The sequence below is a fragment of the Tympanuchus pallidicinctus genome, unplaced genomic scaffold (assembly GCF_026119805.1).
Source record: "Tympanuchus pallidicinctus isolate F22 unplaced genomic scaffold, pur_lepc_1.0 scaffold1, whole genome shotgun sequence".
NCBI lineage: Eukaryota > Metazoa > Chordata > Aves > Galliformes > Phasianidae > Tympanuchus > Tympanuchus pallidicinctus.
In genome coordinates, this window is record NW_026294618.1 from 94,208,201 (window position 1) to 94,227,181 (window position 18,981).

At 47.4% G+C, this 18,981-nt stretch overlaps 2 protein-coding genes across 4 annotated transcripts; one reads left to right on the forward strand and one right to left on the reverse strand.

Moving 5' to 3' along the window:
* The first annotated feature begins 22 nt into the window (after positions 1 to 22).
* Positions 23 to 6,512, forward strand: MGME1 (mitochondrial genome maintenance exonuclease 1). Of its 2 annotated transcripts, none has more exons than XM_052677200.1 (5): positions 23 to 384; positions 1,875 to 2,476; positions 3,669 to 3,891; positions 4,304 to 4,436; positions 5,357 to 6,512. In XM_052677200.1, exons 2-5 carry the CDS (start codon positions 1,939 to 1,941, stop codon positions 5,489 to 5,491), a joined length of 1,029 nt encoding a protein of 342 aa, XP_052533160.1. In that variant the 5' UTR covers positions 23 to 384; positions 1,875 to 1,938; the 3' UTR covers positions 5,492 to 6,512. The 2 variants fall into 2 exon arrangements, with proteins under 2 accessions (XP_052533160.1, XP_052533168.1); XM_052677208.1 differs by having other exon boundaries at positions 23 to 291.
* Positions 6,513 to 9,250: 2,738 nt separating this feature from the next.
* Positions 9,251 to 15,535, reverse strand: OVOL2 (ovo like zinc finger 2). 2 transcript variants are annotated; one of them, XM_052677219.1, is made up of 4 exons: positions 15,374 to 15,535; positions 14,795 to 14,982; positions 13,046 to 13,235; positions 9,251 to 10,379 (listed from the first exon to the last, which is right to left on the reverse strand). In XM_052677219.1, exons 1-4 carry the CDS (start codon positions 15,471 to 15,473, stop codon positions 10,069 to 10,071), a joined length of 789 nt encoding a protein of 262 aa, XP_052533179.1. In that variant the 5' UTR covers positions 15,474 to 15,535; the 3' UTR covers positions 9,251 to 10,068. The 2 variants fall into 2 exon arrangements, with proteins under 2 accessions (XP_052533179.1, XP_052533188.1); XM_052677228.1 differs by lacking the exons at positions 14,795 to 14,982; positions 15,374 to 15,535 and adding an exon at positions 13,406 to 14,697.
* Between the last annotated feature and the right edge of the window lie 3,446 nt (positions 15,536 to 18,981).

Below are 18,981 nucleotides of genomic sequence, written 5' to 3' on the forward strand. Positions count from 1 at the left end.
AGGGCAGCGTGCTGTTTGCCTTCATCTAAGATGGCGGCGTAGCGCTTAACTCTTTTTTTTTTTTTCTCTTCACGATTTGGGGAGCTTTACAAAAGCAACAAAAACCCAACAGAGAGGAAGATAGAACAGATACCGTGGGATTTATCGCCGACTTTCTCCGCTGCGGTGGGAAAGGGCTGGCGGCGGGGAAGAACTACGAATTGGACAAGCCGCGAAGCGCAAGCGCGTGGGCGCTGAGGGAGGCTGCTGTCACGCATGCGCGCAGGCGGCGGCGGGAAGCGTGGCGCGCAGGTTGCGGCGGTTGGCGCTTCGTTCTGAGGAAACGAGGACGGGCTGGGCGCCTTAGCGGGCACACGCCGCGCTCCGCAGCGCGGGGGAAGCGGGGTGAGGCTGTGCGGGGGTCGGTAGCGAGGGGAGAAGGCTCTCATGGGGTTCGCTGAGGGAGAGTGGTTGCATGGCTGCTGTGCCATCCTTTCGGGGATTCGGTGCTGTACCTGGGATTGCTCAAGGAAGTTTTTTTCTTTACTTTAAGCCTTTTTTTTTTTTTTTTTTTTTTTCCTCTGCTTTGTATTTCCAGTCTGGTAAATTATTTTTTTATGCGCTGAGTAGCATAACAAATACGCAGTGGTTGATCCATTGTTTATTCTGTTCTGATCGATAGGCTTGGGTGAGCAGAGTAATGGTCATCAAACAATATTCTGAGAAGCTGCAAGTTTAGATAATATTGCGCTGGTTTGTTTTTTATTGTCTTGGGTTGAGTTTGTGCTGCAAAGCTAGCTGTAGTGCTCCTGGTCCTGGGTCAGAAATGCCACTACGTGACACAAAGTTCTGATTAATCTTATGGAATTATCCAGGTTTAAATTTGCTTTTGGCAAGTTAATTTTGCATCAGGTCACATGCTGTTTGCAACCTTGATGTTTTATGTTAGCTTTTTGTTAGATCAGTTATTATTTGCCTAAACCATACAGAGTCAGTGTGAAAAAGTGAAGCCAGTGAAGAAAAACTACAGTGTGTCTGCTTACTCCTGATTAAGCTTCTACAGCTGGAAGGTCTTGTCCTTCGTAGATCGAGAACAGTTATTATGGGAACGGAGTCCAAGGTCTCATCCTTTTGTTACAAGATTCCTTGATCTAAACAGCTGCAGCTGGTATAGCCCCATTTTTTTTGCAAGCTGTTCTGTGCAACAGATTCCTGCACCCACACTTTTCTGCCCCTGCAGTTCCACATGAGTTCAGGATCTGTCCATGCAAAACAACTCCTATCATATTTTTTGATGTCTGTGTTGCCCACAATTTGGGTGCTGTGTGAAGTGCTGTATAAGAAGTGTGGTGAAATAAAAGAGTTTTAAAGCAAGATGCTAATGTTGCTTGGTGATGTGTTGCTCCTATTCTTTGTTTGCACAGGGTAGATGGCAGAGATCTTTGTGGTGGTAATCACATAACTCTGAGTGGGAGAATCAATTCTGCAATTATGTAGTATTGATTTAAATTACACAATTCAAGTATTTATTTTAGTTATGTTTATAGGCATATTTGTGTTGTTTTCCCCTGCCCCTTTTAGGACTGTTTGTTACAAATCGTTGAGTTTCATGATATTGTTGCTGTAAGAGCATCCTCTTTTGCTCCTTTTGGTACTGGAAACATCTTTATGTTTGCTGATTCCAGTTCTGCCAGCCAGCACTGGTTCTTTTCAGAATTGTTTTCTGTTTCATTGCTAATGTGTTTTTTCTGTTATTGTGTTAGTAATCTAAAGGAGTTTTGATGGCATTAAGTGTATGAAGGCACCATAGCAGATTTTTATTTGGCAAAAGGCAAAAATAGGTTGATAGTTATGTGTTTTATGACTTTGGAAATAACAAATTTATTTTTCTACAGGGGGAAATTATGATAGCCTACAGACCAGTCCTAACAGAAGGAAGAAAACTATAGGTGCTCACAAATGCTTCTCATCAGAATGAAACTCCTACAGCTACTGGCTCGGAAATCTGAGAAACTGGAAATGCTTTTTCAGCCACAATTTTACCAAAAGCAGTTCCCATATATGTGTCTGGCTACCTCTGCTCATCTTTATAGCAAGAAGAAAAAAGCGAACAGTTATGAACAAGTTGACCAAGAAAAATACAAAAGCTTGGTATGCTCTGTTACATCTTACAAAGCCAGTGCTCAAACACCAGAGACAATATTTGAAGAAGACAATTTATTATATGGACAACCGCTTAAACGTAAATCTTCAAATAAAGTTGAAACAAAAACTCCTAAGAATTGGGTTTCTCTAATAAATCCCAAAAAGACAATTCCGCTTGTGAGCAGCAATTCAAACCGCCCCATGAAAATTGCTTTACAAAAAAACAAAATACCCAGTGTTACCCGTATTCTTCAACAGACCATCTCTCCGCAGCAGGCCTTTTATCTAGAAAGATGGAAGCAAAAAATGATACTGGAACTTGGGAAAGATGGTTTTGAAGAGTATACTAAAAGTAAGTCTTATCACGGTGTGGTGACAAAGCAGAAGCAATGGTATGTCCCAATGGTGACAACTGTCCAGACTAGCATTGCTGGAATATCTGGTTCTAGAAGTTGAGTGTTTTGAAAATCCATTAAGTTGTTTCATTTTCAGAGGTCAGAGTATATTATGAGGGCACATGTTGTCAGTGTAAGCTCTAATCTTTGTTTGAGGACCGTTAAAACTGATCCGGAAATGAGCGGAGAAAATAGAATTACACTGTAGACTCCTTTGCTCTATCCTATCTGCCTCTGCTGTTTCTCTGTTTGCTGCTTTCTCTACAAATATATGTTTTCCAGCTGAATTTATTCAGCCTGTTTGGAGATACAAAGGTATTTTATAACTAGGTGGAAAGAAGCATTCTGAAATTATATCGTCCTGATTGTTCAGAAGACTGCACATATTGCTGTATATGCTGAAGTTCATCAGAAACCGTGTATATATGGTATATACAGCTTCTTCCATGAAGTTCAGAGGTTTTAGAGGTTCTCATTTAGCGAAGTCGCATACAAAAATGACTTCCCTCAAGCTGTAGGGCTGAAGACAGTCAGAGGAGGCATGGAGGATAATGCCTTTTGCAGAAAGGCTGGTAAATACCCTCTAGCGCTCCTTACTTGAACAGTTATTCTTTGGAAAACTGTATGTCCTTCTTTATGCTCTTCTCAGTTACTAAGCACTTGACTGAATAAGCTTACTAGGTAAAACAGACACAAACCTGATACAGCTATTTAAAATTATTCTTCTCTGCAACATTTCTGAGATAAGCCCTTACTGTACAGAACTATGCCCATCCACTTCAGATTTGTTTCATTCAAGTGAACCTGTACAACATAAAAAGCAAATGTGACGAGAAACATAGAATAATGTTTTTAAATTTACAGAAATTCTCATTTGGAATACACAGTAAAATAATGCCATTGACTAAACAGTGAAGTTCTTATTTTCTTTCTGTGGAATTAATGAAACCAAAACAAAATAAAGTAAGCATTAATACGAGAGAGAATTTCTCTTGATAGTTTTTTTGCTGTCTTACTGTATTCCCTGCCCTACATCCTTAAGCCTTCAGTATTAAAAGGTGGCTAGTTTAAGAGTTACTTTGTAAAATATCTATTAGGCATGCTTGCCACATATTATGTATAGTGCCTAAAATGTTGCATCTTTCCTAGATCTTTTCCTCCAGGGAGAGCTTTTTCATGCAGCTTTGGAATCTATATTTCTGCCTGAAGAGATGGCTGTTAAGGAGCAAGGAGAAGACTCTGCTGTTTCTGGCTACCTATCAAGCGTGCAACATGTCCTAAAAGATATCAGTGAAGTTAAAGCTCTGGAAAGTGCAGTTCAGCATGAAACTCTTCAGTATCTGGGCCTGGTAGACTGCGTGGCTAAGTATCGGTGAGGTGCTGGTTCTCTAAGAAGCCAAATAATGTCCAGCTGCTGTGTGGTGTTATGTGGCATGTGGGGAGCTGTGTTGGTGAGCTACAGAGGGGGAGCTAGAAGGATATTCAAGAAGGGTGATTTGGAAGGACTCAGAGGTGAATCTGCTGACAGAATTGTTATAGTGCCTTGTGGAGGATTTGTTTTTGACCAGAGTGTGAGCAGGGCAGTTACCAGGAATTGCAGGAAGTCTTTTTTTGAGATCTAAACCACCAGCAAGGGGAAGATTTTCTTAGCTTGGAAGTAATAATGAGCAGCATGACTTTGGGTGGAAATGGGTTGAAAGTGATATGACTTCTTTTGTTGTGCTATACCTTGTTTCCTGCTGTGAGTGAAGTTAAGCTGATACATTCTCTCTTGTCTTATGCAGAGGACAGTTATGTGTGATTGATTGGAAGACATCAGAGAAACCGAAGCCATTTCTGCAGAATACTTTTGACAACCCACTGCAAGTTGCAGCATATATTGGAGCCATAAATCATGATGCCAATTATGACTTCCAGGTCAGTAAGTCTGCTGCCAGCCAAGACAAGCAGCAGTGCCTGTGTTACTTTCATTTCTCCCCTCTTATTGCTTTTAGTATGAACTGTTGTTAGGATTTGTAACCAAACAGTCCTGTCTTAGGTCAGGCTAAACTGACGTACAACTTTACTGCAAAATTATTCTTCCTGCTGCCATGGCTTGTCCATAGTATATTGCCTGATTTTAAGGAAAGCCCTGTTCAGTGGGAACAGTTGTGTCCTAGAAGGTCCAGTAAAGCTGTAGTGATTGGTATTTTGTGAGTCCTTGGTGCTTTGTTCTGTGTAGTTTTATCTTGTGTCAGGACTGGGAAAAGAAAGAAGAAATAAAACAAAAGAGCGTGCAAACAGGGAAATGGGATGGGAAGGTATTGCTCATGTCATGTGATGCTCTTAAGACTCCAAAGGTAACTGTAGCCAGGCCTGCTTGACCCAAAGCTTTGAAAGGGCAAAATGTGAAGCAGATCCTTAAAGTGCAGTATAGGAGGTAATTCAAGGATTCTGTTATTCTGATTCCTACCACTTTCTCTTCACCTTCCTTAAGGTTTGGATATTACAGCTGTCTGTCAAGTATGAAGTATTTCAGAACATATTTCTTACAAATTAAATGTTTCTTATGTAAGATACCAGAAAGCACTTCACTGTACAGGTGCCACAGCACTGGCAAGGGCTGCCCAGAGAAGATGTGAAGGCTCCTCCTTGGAATCCCTCAGATGTGGTTCTGAGCACCCAGCTCTGGGTGTCCCTGCTGGAGCAGGCAGACCCGGAGGTGGCTTCCAACTCTGACCATTCTGAGATGTTAAGATCTAAGATGGTATTGTGCAGTGAGATCCTGTTGCTAAAACTACTGATTGAAGTTGCATATTAATGTTCGATCTCTAACAGCCCTCTGCTTTTAACTGTAGGTTCATTGTGGACTCATTGTGGTTGCCTATAAGGACGGCTGCCCCGCACATCCACATTTCATGGATCCAGATCTTTGCTCACAGTACTGGAATAAGTGGCTTTTGCGTCTTGAAGAATACATGGACAGAAACTGACCCAAACTAAGCTATGCAGAGGCAAGTGATCTGAGCACAGAGCCGAAGCACAAATCTTTTGTTTAAGTCTTTATTTAGTAATTCTGTTCTTAGTAACTTGAGTTAACATCTATCATTTTTTCCCCTTAAAAAAAAAAAAGAAAGAAAGAAGAAAAATCAGAATGGGAAATGCACACTTGTCTAAGTTGTAGGAGACTTCAGTGGATGTGGCAAGACAGAGTAGAACCTGCATCATCCCTATATCTTTCCCTCCCTGTCTATACAATTTGAAGTTGATAGGAAGGTTTGTACATCAGTTAGCTAGATGAAGTAAAAACTGTTCAATCATCCTCCTTTTGTTTTCAAGAAAAAGCTGAGACTGAGAATGAAAAATAAATGAATATTGTTGACTGGGTTTCAGTCAAGGTAGATCTTGCCCATTTCAAAGATATCTATTAACAGGCCTGTTACTATTTGTGTTTTTTCTTACAGCAACAAATGCAAAACTTGCACTGTGAACTACAACCAAAGCTCACATAAGTACTTATTTTAAATATTACAAAAAAAGTTACTTGTTTAACAGAAGTGGCTTAGGAGCAGAGGAGCAGAATTGTAACTGATACACGTAGAAATTTCTAGCAGGTGTTTTAAAAGACAGGAAGTTTATTACTTCTGGTAGCTCCTGCAGGTTCCAAAACAGGCTGTGTAAAAAGCCCCTGGGCTAAGGAAAAGAAATGTGAAAATGTAAATGGGCTACGTGCCTTTGGTGGTGGGCTGATAATGGACACTGCGCAGGGCAAGTCTGCAACTATTTTCAGCTTTCCTGACTTTCTTGTGAGTCTGAGCAGATGAGGAGCCTACCCGTGCAGAACTATTTCTAGTGACAGGTTTAAGCATTTTCCAGTGCAAGTGGATTTCTTTGCAGTCACAGATTTCTGATTTCAGACTTTGAAGCTGGGCATTCTGAAAAGCACTTTTTTTTTTGAGATTGCCTTTGTTTTGTTGTTTAAAATAACATGAGGAATAAATGTTCTAAAACAGAGGAGTTAATTTGAAGCTTGTTTCATACAGTCAAGTTTACAGACATAGAATAAGTCATGGTATCAGGTGACAACACTTTGTGTGTTACATCTGGAAAAACTTTTCCTCATTCTCTTTATTTTCTCTGATTTACATGCACGAGTTTTCATAATATCGCTGCAGATTACATATAGAAATACAACTGACTTACAGGCTTCAAGAAAATCAGCCAGAACCATACCTAAAAAAATGATAAGCAAGCTTGCTGCAGAAAGAATGTAAGCCTGTGTTGTGTTTGATACTCGACTCTTGTAGAGTACTGAACTGTGAACACTTGCACAATAAAGCTTTGCTGGTTGTGCCGGTCCGTGCTTATTCAAACCACGATGTGGTGACGGCATGATTACTCTGAGCTTAATTAGATTTCTAAGGAGACAAACATGGAGACTGAGAAACTGGGTTCATAGATGACTAATTGTAACGAAGCAGTGTGAATACTCAGTTCTACCTGTTTGGCAAGTACATCTCCACATCACAGGATTTGAGCAAGTGGGTAGGTCAGTGCCATTGGAGATGGTCAGTTAGACAGCTCTGTGGATGCAAAGAAGGGCAGCATAAGTGAGAGAGACGATGCTTCGGGCTGAAGTAGGCGGTGATAAAATGTTCTGAACTCTTTGTGTTGATTAGGATTGGATAAATAAAATTGAGCAAGGTTGGGATGGGATTGCCTCCTGCATCAGTGCATCAGCCAGCCATTAGATGTCCCTGAGCTTTGTAAGTTTTCATCCTCACCCTGCTTCCTACTGAATGAGGCCTAGTTGAGCCTGGGCAGCATAGGCATCTGTTGGCTTCATCTGTGTTCATTTGTTTATTACAAAAGCCTTTGAGGAAGGTTGCCAACTTCATTAGCAGTGCCAGTTTGTAAACCTATTTTTAAGTCTTGGATTAATTTGTAACATCAGAGAGTCAGGGGAAGGTAGACAGTATCAGTGGAAGTTACTCATGTCTAGCACTTCTGAAAGCCTGGCTGCCTCAGGCATCCCTATAGGAGTTCTCAAACTACTGAAGAGGTAAAGGTGTTGCCAGTTTTGTCCCATAACAAGCTATTGCCAGTCCCATGCAAACTCAGACCCACTTTGTCACCAGTTTAGCATTGCTTCTCAGACTGTTAAATTGACATGCCCAAGGCGTCTGCTACAGGGAGTATCTGTCCTCTGTAGAAAAACCTGTCAGACAGTTCAGGGCAGTTACTGCAACTGTAGTGTCAAGTTTGTTGGAACTTTGCTATCCATCCAGGGCAGTTTTGGTTCTGTGTACTGTTACACGCTACGTTATTCTTTTGCTGTGAATGCTTTCTTTGTCTAAAATCACATAGATGACCCACCTCGACGGGTCTCATTCTTTGGCAAAGGTATCGTTCGGCAGTGGTAACGGAAGGAAGTCAAAAGCATTGGTTCCTACAGTGGGAAGAGCACCTACCTCCTCCTCACACACAGCACCACAAATTCCCCATCCAGTTAAAATAGGTGGGAATGGTTTTAGCTGCTATGCCACTGCTCCAAGGGCTGCTGTTTCAGTAGAGCTAAGCATACGGATCCTTTGTGGTTAGGTGAATTCTACTCACTTGCTCAGGTGGCCTCTGCTGACACTCCCTCCCAATAGCTGAACTCAAGTCATGCCTGGGACTGGACTGTGAGGGTTAAGGGAAGTGACATCTGTATTACTACACTGTTCAGTTATAATGGCACCATCTCAGAAGAGCTGAGATTAGCGCATGAGCCTTAGCAGTTTTTGCAAAGTATCTTCTAAATACTTCAGATGCTTTTTCTTCCTTAGGTTTACTGTTTATTAAAGTATTTTTCAAACTTTCCTGTTACATAGCAGTGAAGTTTGTTCTTAACATAGTAGCATCACTTTATTATCATCATTTTCAGTACCTCAAGCACGTAGATTTGTGCTGGATCAAATACTAATACCACCAGGAAAACTGCTGAAAGCTCTTCACTGTGAGAACCCAAGGAGATGTCTGTACAAGACTGAGGTATCTTGAGGTTTGATTTTGTTTTTTATTTTTTTGATTCCTACGTAGATACTCAGAACCTTACAATTTAAGTGGTAATGGTTATGAAGGTCCTGGCCAGGTGAGTTACAGTTCATTGCTCATACAGAGCATTTGTTTCAATGTGTACAGAGTGGGATATGTTTTTCCAAAAATATACTTCTATTTTGAGCCTAAAATAAATATTGGGAAAATTACCAATGAAAACCATTAATTGTTTAGCATTTAAATTAATTTAAACTGTGTTTAGCAGCTGTGGCCATTAAGATATGAGACATGAATAAATGTGCTTGGACTGGTGTAACTTGGATTGTTGCTGAGGAAGTTACCACCCCACCCTGTCTTTGCTAACTTAGACACCTGAGTGCCCAGTAAGGGTTGCAGCAGCTTCTGAAGAGATTTACAGTGTTGGATATAAGGGGAGTCCTAAAAGCAAGGACGTAGTACTGGTCCCTTGTCATCAGCACACCACCTTCTCTGGTAACATCAGTCTTACTAGGAGCCATCTAAACTAACAGTGATTAGGGGGCAGTTATGCATACAGCTTTGCACTCGTCTCATGAGGCAGACAGCCTATGTCACACTCTTATCTGCTTTGCACAGCTTTGTTGTACTAATGAACAGGCACCTGATTTTTAAAAATTTAAACCACCCACGTTCCTGCGCACGCCATAAAATACACACACAGTTACACTCCATCGTGACAGAAAATACATATCTTTCAATTGTTAAAAGGATTTCTTTGGGTTTCTGGCTTGGTATTGATTTACGTTAGAAGGATTTGGTAACAATTCCCAAGTGAGCATGAGGAGTCCAGAAAAGTCAGCGTTAAGGTTACACTTACATCTAGATAGGTTGAAATGATTTCACAGCTTGAAGTCCCTAGAATGTGAGTCTCTGTGCTGGAAGGGGAAGTTTAGGAGGGAAAAAGGTCTGTGTTGTTTTAAATAAAGTTTCAGCTCATCTTGGATAACGGTTCTGCAAATTGTTCATTTACTGCACAGGGGCAGAGCTAAGGTTATTTGCACACTTAAACTTAAGTACCAATACCCTGTACTGTTTGTAAGCCAATTTTAATGAACTTTGCACATCAGAACAGCATACTAGGAGCCGCTCTTACGTGGCCCCTTTCACCCAAACACCTCAACAGTAATTTTTGCAGGAGGTAACTGTTACTGTCTTGAAGAAATGTGCTGGGGAAAGGTGAGCTTCTTTGTCAGCACCGTTCAGATGTGTAGGAGAGCTGAAATGGCAGTCAGGTTACCTGAATGCCAGGGTCAGTAAATACTCCATCTTAGGGTTAGGGTTTCCATTTTTTTGACCAGATAAAGTCTGACGTTTGTATGATTTGTGGGAATATTTCTTTCAAGTCGAGGTTCTACCAGTATCAAGAGAGTCCCATTAACAAAAGTATCCCTTTTCTTTCAGGGATTTATTTCAAAATAGTTTTTTAAAAAAATAATATATATGTAGTCCTACGTGTAAACTTCATTCCTGCAGACCATTGTAATCCACCGCGTTACTCATCTTTGTCGTCATCTTTGGAGTTCCTCTGCAGGACAGGGCTCAGTTTGTTTTGCAAGACCGCTGCGAGTTTTTTTGAGGTTTTTTTCAGGAAGGCACTGCTGGGGTGGACGCTGCTGACGTGCAGGTACAGGTCCTCCTGCGTGGGGCCCGTGTAGCCGCAATCCTCGCACACGTACAGTTTGTCCCGCCTCTGTTTGTAGGCGTATTGCTGCTGCACCCCGTGAATCTTCTTGAGGTGGGATTCCAGGGAACACCGCTGGGTAAATGCTTTGTTGCAAACCTCACATTTGTAAGGGCGAATTCCTACAATGCCAAAAGAGGGTCATTATTTTTCTAGTTTACATTTATTATAGCCAAGAAATCAGCTGAAAGCAAGGCTGTCTTCTTAGATAGCAAGCAGACACCTAGCACTAAGTAGCTGCTAGCCCAAGAAACTGTGAATAGAACATTTTACTTTTAGGCCAAAATCACGAGTGGTTTGATATATTTAGGAGCGTATAAATGTTTTGAGGAGATGGAAGCAGGAGCTGAAGCTGACTGGTGGCCATCACAGCTTTGGTCCCAAAGAAGAAACAGTTATCTATTCTTGCAACACTTATTCCTTTGAAGACTTGACTTAAAATTTTAGTTCTGTGATTAGATAGAGCTGTTGGTTTTAGCTAACTGCTCATTTTGTTGCTTGTAATGAACGAAATTTTGTGTCTTGGTAAGTAATTATCCTCTTTTAGTGACTCTTCAGTGGATGGCTGCCTAACGTGGACATACAGAGATCACAGCACTTCCAATGAGCAAGAGTGTTTTCATAAGATAGAGTATTAATTATTGTGATTACAGGCTTGGGTTCTACAAAATAGTGTACTGAGATGAAAAAAGTCTCTGTGTGTCTCTTGGAGGAGGAAGAACACAAGTGGCTTGTGATTTGAATGCCTGAATACTTTCATTATAAAAAGCAGAGAAGAGTATCCACTTTATCACCAATCAACTGATTTAACAACAATAGCTCCTCAGTGCTCAGTGGATGAACACCTGGGGGTTTATCAACACTTGAAAAACCCAAACATGGTGTGTGATTTTTCTCACTACAGAGTAGCTCAGTACTAAGGCCAGCCTTAAAGCTGATACAACGTGCTATCCCAAGCCCGCTTTGATATAAGTATGTATCAGTGAGCAATAGGCAAGGAACGGTGAAGAGCAAAGCTGCCATGTTCCCATGGTGTTAAATTAGTCATCGAACTGTGTTAAGTTTGCCATTTACTTGCTGGAATCTTGTTACCAGAAATCCCAACTAATTGGGAGCTCCAATCAAAAGCATCTTGATTGCATTTTTGCAAGTCTTGGGCAAGGAGTTTATTCCAAAGTGTTAGAACTGTCAAACTTAAAGTGTTAATTTCCTAACACCTACTGCTGTGAGACTGCACCAGTGGCTTCAGTTACACTGAGCTGCAGGTGGAGAGAAACTCCAAATCTTTCTCAGAATTCACAAACAAAAAACGCATCCGTTACAAACAGTATTTTGGGTGTGGTTTTATGCTCACCCAGCATCAGCGTGGGTCTGCACTTATGGCAGCTGACCAGGGTCTGTGCTTCTCCATTACTTTTGAATCATTTCACAATTTCATTTTACTGTGCATGTGAGTTACTTAACGTTGAACTCTGTATGTGCCATGCACCTGGGTTAGCACATTTGGCTGTCCCACTGTTACATCTGGCTGCAAGCAATTTCCACTGGAACACCAAATTCAGGAAAGCAAACCCTAGAGAAAAAAGCACAGCCTGTGCTTAGCCTGGCTTTATGCTGGAGAGGAGAAATGGTAACGCTGGATTTCTCTGATTAAATTTGGGGACAGTTTAACTGTAAGTCACCTGACGTGGACTGTAGTGTTTCAGTTCTGTTCACTCCAGATCCTTCTTCCTCCACAGTTTTACAAAATCAGTTCAATCCTGACTGTTGGGTTCAGCTGTCCCAGCCACAGCACAGATGCCTATGGCTTCTGGTCAGAGACCTTGCCCTAAGCAAGGTGAGTTTCTGAATCCAAAGAAGAGGACTTGGGTAGAAAACACCACCTCTTCCTGACACATTGGCTCTGTCCTTCAGGCACAGCCCGTTGGTCTCAGTTGGAAGATTTCCTGGCCACTTGGCAAACCTAAACCAGCGCAGAACACTGGTCCTGGCCAACGTTCTCTCATCAAAATGGGCAGCGTTGTTTTCATGACATCTACTGATAAGGAACAAATCCTGTCTACCAACAGACTTGTGCTGCTAGCCATGCACCTGCTTAATTCTGCCTAATCCTACATGTCAAAGAAAAGGGCATTGCAGAGCAGTCCTGGAGGGAGCAGCGAATGCAGAAAGGTGGAACATGCCTGGGAGAGGCAGAGACTCTACCAGGTGCCCCATGGTGGGAATGGAAAGGCTCCTGGTGCGAGCAGCCTGGCTTTACAGAGTGCCCTATGTGGTGGAGGTGGGCTTGATGTGTGCTCGTGCCATTGCTTTCACTTAGGAAGAAAAAAGAAGAAGAAAAGGAAACCAAAAGAGAGCATCCTTCTTCCAGGTTAGCAAAAGGCTCTGAAATGGTTTGCTTCCACCTGAGCTCATTCAGAATGCAGCTGGGCCCCAGCCCCGACATTTGAATGGCTGTGGCTGAAGCACAGCCTTGGAGCTCCCAGTTGGCTCAAGCTGTGTTCTGCAGCAGAAGCCATGCGTGTTGCTTGCTGGGCTCAGCAGGCACCAAATGCATCGCACGGTCTCCCAGAATCACAGCATACACCACGGTACCTCCTCCAGATGCCAAAACTGACCCCCGAGTGCCCCCTTTCCACAGAAAAGCCTGTGGCGGTGCAGCGCGATGGAAGAAACTGCTGCTCGTTTCCTCTAGAGGGCAAAACGCCTTCACTCGGCGCCCGCGCAGCTCCCACCCCGCCGGTTACCCTCGGCCCGTCCTCTCGCACCCATCCCGCCGCCGTCTCACCGGTGTGGGTCCGGACGTGGCGTTTCAGATCAAAGGTGTCGTTGAAGCCCTTCCCGCAGAAGGTGCACAGGTGCCTCTTCACCTGGCTGTGGCACTTGACGTGCCGGTTCAGCATGCGCTGCAGGCGGAAGCCCTTGCCGCACAGCTCGCAGGAGTGCACGGCGGCGTCGGTACAGGTGCCTGTGGTGAACTGGGGAACGGGAGAGACCGGGTGAGTGGATTGCGGGCATGGCAAAGCCCGAACGGAACCAAAAGTGGAAGGGGAGGGCTGGCTCGTGGGGCAGCGAGGGACGTGGCTTAGCGGGCGTGGTGGTGATGGGTTGAGGGCTGGACTCGATGATCTTAGTGGTCTTTCCTAACCTTAACGATTCTGTCACGTGCCAGGACGCGGCACGGCGTCCCATTCAGAGTAGCTCCCGTGCGCTGACGTCTCCCTGCAAACATCGCTATTTCCCACCGAAGCGCCCTGGGTTAGCGGTGTTTCTGCCCACAGAGGTGATGTGGTGAGACAAAGTCAGGCTGTGCTGACTCAGCGGAGCCTACAACAATGGCCCTGATCTCCTGTCAGCCCCCCTCGCTCGTTAATTCATTTGAGGCTGTTATTACAGGTTAATCGCCTTTCTACTACTAAAATTGTTGTGCCAGCTCCACAACCCAACCTGACGGAGGGAGACACGGATGATTCAGCTCTGAGGAAGAGCGTTCCTCACAAGGAAGGTTCCTATGCAAATGCCCGGCCATTATTTTAATTATGCTCAGTGCAGCTGCCGCCAGCCTTTCCAGCCAGCAGCACCGCACGCACACGCTGTCAGCACTCAGGGGCTCCCGGCAAGTTTCTGTGGCATCTGCAGAAAACCCAGCGCTGCAGAAACAGAGCTGAGCACAGATCTGTTCTCGTGGACTGGGCTGTATCTTTTGCTACTCGTGCAGGCTAAGTTGAAAGAAATGGGCTCAAGTCAAAGCGAGAGGAACAGTCTGGGGTTTCTGTGAAAAAGCACTTGGGGTTTCTATGAAACAAGAGGAGCAGCAGAGGGGAAAGCGTGTGCGGGCAACAGGTGGGGCTCCCCCTCATGCTGGCTGCACGTAAGGGGTGGAAAAACATGAAGTGATGGCTGCACCGCCGCAACCCCACCACCGATTGTGGGAATGCTTACAGCTCGGTCCGCAGAGCAGCGCTCAAAGCTTAACGCGGTGAGAACCGGCCCCTGGGTAACGCAGCTCCGCCCCAGCACGGGGGCGGCCGGGGTGCTCCTGGATGGAGAGCGCTCAGCCCAGCGCATCCCATTGCATCCTGCATCCCGCCATGTCCTGTATCCCATATTCTGCATCCCTCCATACCGACTATCCCGCCGCACCCTGCATCCCCCCTGTGCCCTACATCCCACCACCTCTCTTGGGACTGAAAGCGCAGCCTCGCCTCGCCGGCTCTGCCCACGGGATCGAGCCTATCATCGCTCCTACCTGCAGCAGCGAAGCTAACGGGGAGATAAGCGCTTCCTTCTCTCCGGCCCGCGGTTCCCCTCTAAGGTGCGGACGGCCCTGTGCAGCCCCGGGTCAGGGCCCGTCTCTCGATAAGCCGAGAGGAAGGTGGGGAGCGGGACGACCCACGCAGCGCCCCGTGCTCCCCGCCCGGAACGGGGCTCTGCGGGAGGCTCTGTGCCGAGGAGCGGGGCCCACCCGCGCGGAACTGGAGCCAGGAGCAGCGCGGCGGGGCAGGGCTCGGGAAGGCAAAGTGCGCGGGGCCGTTACCTTGATTTTCGACCTGACGGCGGGGCGCCTGACGGCCAGGTCCAGCAGCATCCCCCCGGGCGCGCCCAGCTCCTCCGGGGCCGCCTGCGGCGTTGGGGGATCTCCGAGATCGGGGTCCCGCGTCCCGCTGCTGCCGCTGCTCTCCAGGCTGCAGCTGTCTTCGTAGCCCGGGGCGCAGCCGAGGCCGCCTGCGGCGGGTGAGGATGGGGAGACAAATGGAGCGGGCCGGGGGCGGCCGCGGCGCTGAACCCGCGGGAGAGCCCTCGGGTTGAGGGGGTGGGGGAGGTTCTCTCCGCGATCGGAAACTCAAACAACGAACGGTCCCAAAGTTCAAACGGGCGCAGCTCCGCCGCCTTCCCGTTATACCCCGGGCAAGGACAGGCGGCGGGGAGGAGGAGGAGTAGGGAAGGGGGGGGACCGGGAGGACACCCCCGGCCCTTCCCTTCCCTCCCCCCGCCGCCCACCTCCCCCGCCGCCCTCCCCACCCGCGGCGTCCCGGTGGCGAAATGGGGCCGCCCTCCTCCGTTATTTGGGGTCCCGTGGCCCCGAGGGGCTCAGAGCGGAGCGGCGGATCCTTACCTGGGATGTAGGTGTCGGCGCGCTCGTCGTCGGGCAGCCCAGCCCAGCTGCGCACGGCGGGCTGCGGGCTGCGCCGCTTCACCAGGAAGGCTCTGGGCATGGCGAGGGCGGGGGGCGCGGCGCGGAGCTGAGCTGAGCCGTGTGGCACACGCGGATCGGTGCGGCGCACAGGAGCGCTGCCGGGGCCGGGCCGGCCGCAGCCCGGCGGGGCGCAGCGCTGCCGTGCGCGGGGCGCGGGACCGCACGCACCGGGGCAGAGCCGCGCGAAGAGCGGGGAGGGGAAGGGGAGGGGTGGCTGGAAAGGGTGGGGGGGCGGAGGGGGGGGGGAAAGTTTCATAAGGTGGAATAGAAAAATGCACCAGGAAACTTGGGAAGGAGCATGCGTGCTGCAAACATAACGGTGTCAACAAGTCTGCTTACCTGTCCGACCGGTTGGAGCAGCTGAGCTTTGTTCCAGCCCTTCCTAAGGCATGAATGTTTGCAAAAGAATTTAACGTCTGAAAATTAAGAAAAGAAAATAAAAAAAGCTCACGAGGAGTCGGGGGAACAGCTCGCCGTTACCCTCCCGTAGCCCAGAGCGGCGGTGCCCCCGGCCCCGTGTGCGGGGCTGCTCGGGGCGGTGCGGGGCAGAGCCAGCAGAGCGGGGCTGTGCGGGGCAGCCGTGCCCTCGGGGCGACAGCGGGCAGGAGAGCGGCTCTCGGCGTTACTCAGCTTCACCACCGGCTTTCCTTCTGCGAGCGAAAAGGAAACAACAACAAAAGATGGAAAAGCTTTATTCTGTTTTATTCATTTATTTAAAGTAAAAAACGTGTCAAGGCCTCCGACTTTTCACTTCTCGCCCCTCGTCCCCCCCCTTTTTTTTTTAATTGTCTCTTGTCCTCTCTCCTCTTCCCGAAGTGGAAACGAAACAAAAGAAAAGAGGACGGGTTGGGGGGAAGGAAGCAAAAGAAACAGAAGAAAACCCACAAAACAGCGTTGAAGAGCCTCTGAGCGCAGCAAAGCCCCGCGCGTGGTGTGTCCTTGAGCACCGAACAGCGTTCTGGGTGCTCCCTGCCCTGCGCCTGGCACCGCGCAGTCCTTCCTCCCCGCACATCTCCATGGCGCTGCCCTGTGCCAAGGGGCCTCCAGGCATCGCTCTCCTTCAAGGTTGCCGTGTTCCTCCCAGAGCAAAATGCCACAGGGAGATGATGGGAGGGAGGAGGAGGGGGGTCAGGGTGGGTTTGCTGCTGATTCCACCAGGGTAAGGATTTGGTGTTGAGAGCCAAACCTGAAGGTTCTGAAAAGGACGTGCCTCCAAATGAAACATCCAAATTGAAGATCTGTGTTCAATTCATGTCCCCAGTGGGACTGAAGCCCCTTGTGGGCTAAGGATGGAGCAGAGCCGCCCAGCAGGCTCCCAGATGGGAGCTGCTCTTTGGGATGGTGCAGTCTGGGTGAGACTCAGGAGAGATCTTATTGCTCTCTCCAGCTGCCTGAAAGGAGGCTGTGGCCAGGTGGGTGTTGGCCTGGGTTCCCAGGTAACAGTGGTAGGACAAGAGGTGATGGCCTTCAGTTGGAGGTCCTCTGAACCAGTGGAGGTTCAGATTGGATATTAGGATACATTTATTCTCATGATCGAACACAAGCAGAGGATGCCCAGGCAGGTGTTGGAAATTTGGAGATAAAGGACGTGGTTAGTGGAGGTGATGAGCTCACTGTCAGACATGGTGATCTTTGGGTCTTTTCTAACCTGAACAATTCTGTGATTCTATGGTTTGGTAGAAGTGAGGCAGGAGAGCATCACCACCTGTCTTCACAGCCTCCATTGCTGATAGCGCCCAGAGGGAAGAGCTGAGAAGCCCTATCCAAGGAGCTGCCTTTGAGGGACAGTGCCCAGCTTTGTTCCCCTCAGTGCCACCGTCACCCCCCAGCCACCCAGGGCAGCTCAACACACAGGGACTGCAGGACCTGTGGTGCCAGGGGAGGTGGAACCCAGTGTGCCCCAGGGCACCTCAGCGATACCACGAGGAACGCTCTTCCTTTCCTTCTCTTTAAGGCTAAGTGATTTCTCTGTTATGTCTGAGATTTTGCTCCAGGTCAGGATAAAACTACACAGGTTTTAATTGATTTTTTGCAAGGCTTTCGACTTGAGGTTTCTTTTATTTTAACCACTCCTTGTCTTTTAAGCCAAAAGAGGCAGCAAATGTCATTAATCACAGCACTCCTGTACCAAGAGCTCTCTGGGACTGCTTCATCATGCTCTTGCCTTTTTCAATCCCTGCTTTGAGGTCCCCACTCAGTAAGGTACCGGAGGACATACTCAGCTCCCTTTGGGTGCTCCACACCATGTGTGCACTCACTCACATGGCTAAATCAGGAATTATAATTATGGCCAGTTCCGGAGCCCTAATGAGTGGTCAGGGCTGCAGTGTGCCCAGCAGTGGTGGTCTTGCAGCTTCTGGCAAGGCAAGAGGACCAGGGCCCATGGTGGTGATGGGCGAGCTTCTTCATGCTGTTATTCAACCCAGAGGAGCCTGGGGAGCAGGCTCTCAGCATGACCCCGCAAACACCATTGTAGGCAAATGCATGTGGTGCCATAAGCAGTACCCTGGGGCTGTGCCTCCCCCCAGCAAAGCAGCCCCATGGATGTGGCACAGGGCAGCTTCCGTCCTCCCCCATCAGCTGTGGGAGAAAAGCCATGCAGAGCCCGAGCACTGTAACTGCTTAACAAATAGCAGTGCTAACGAGACTGCGTGGTACCAACCTTTCTGTGGGACCTTGCTTAATTTTCAGCCTTAGCTGGGTGTGGGAGAAAATCCGGTACGTCATATTAACATTTTGGGTGTAAATCAAATTAAACGTACAAAACGCCCCGTAGGGTCAAAGCACAATGGGACCCACCCTTACATATTTGACTACTAAAATGGGCTTCATTTGACTCAAATCATCTGGGAATGAAAAGGGAAAGATGGGATCAAACATTGCACAGCAGCCATGAGACGCTGTCGCAATCACATCCCTCCCGCATGCAGCCCTGCATGGGGATGGGCTCATGTCCCTGGTAGAGGGCTGTCCTCATTGCCAGCCCCGTGCCGGTCCATATAATGCCAAGAGGAAGTGGGAAAGGCAAGGTCAAGAGCTGAGACCTGGGTCTGGAGAGTAAGGGGAGGGACTGGGTTGGAGGGGGCAGAGAGGAAAGGAGTGGAGGGAGAAATACATGGGAAAAGAAGCAAATAAGTATAAGCAAAGGCATTTGTCTGCTGTTAAGTGAGTGGTGAGGGCGCAGGTCTATCTACAGACAGAAGGTTTGAGCGTGGCCATCATCATGCCACCTAGAAATACAGAGACACCAGCCTGAGGGGATGAGCTCCACGCCAGTGATGCACAGTGCTTTCTGGTGATTTCTTTCGATTTTGAGCCAAACAGGCTGGATGGAGAATGTGTGGATGTGACATGTCACCTAAAGCACAGATGGTCCTCTGTTTGGGCGCAGGAGATGTGAACAGCACCCCCAGCTGTGATGTCCCCAGCAGCATCCTGCTCACAGAGGTGGCCCGGCCGCCAGGCAGCACCACTCCCAGGCCACATTGTCACGTCTGCCCCAGTTAGGTGTGCCACACATTCAGGAG

Bases quoted from the DNA above. Each gene is read 5' to 3' on its own strand.
- MGME1 (XM_052677200.1), top strand. From the start codon at position 1,939: ATGCTTCTCATCAGAATGAAACTCCTACAGCTACTGGCTCGGAAATCT. The intron at 2,477-3,668 runs GTAAGTCTTATC...CATCTTTCCTAG, and splicing joins TTTTGAAGAGTATACTAAAA to ATCTTTTCCTCCAGGGAGAG. The intron at 4,437-5,356 runs GTCAGTAAGTCT...TTTTAACTGTAG, and splicing joins ATGCCAATTATGACTTCCAG to GTTCATTGTGGACTCATTGT.
- OVOL2 (XM_052677219.1), bottom strand. From the start codon at position 15,473: ATGCCCAGAGCCTTCCTGGTGAAGCGGCGCAGCCCGCAGCCCGCCGTG. The intron at 13,236-14,794 runs GTAACGGCCCCG...CCCGTTCCCCAG, and splicing joins CCGTCAGGTCGAAAATCAAG to TTCACCACAGGCACCTGTAC. The intron at 10,380-13,045 runs GTGAGACGGCGG...TTGGCATTGTAG, and splicing joins CCACGTCCGGACCCACACCG to GAATTCGCCCTTACAAATGT.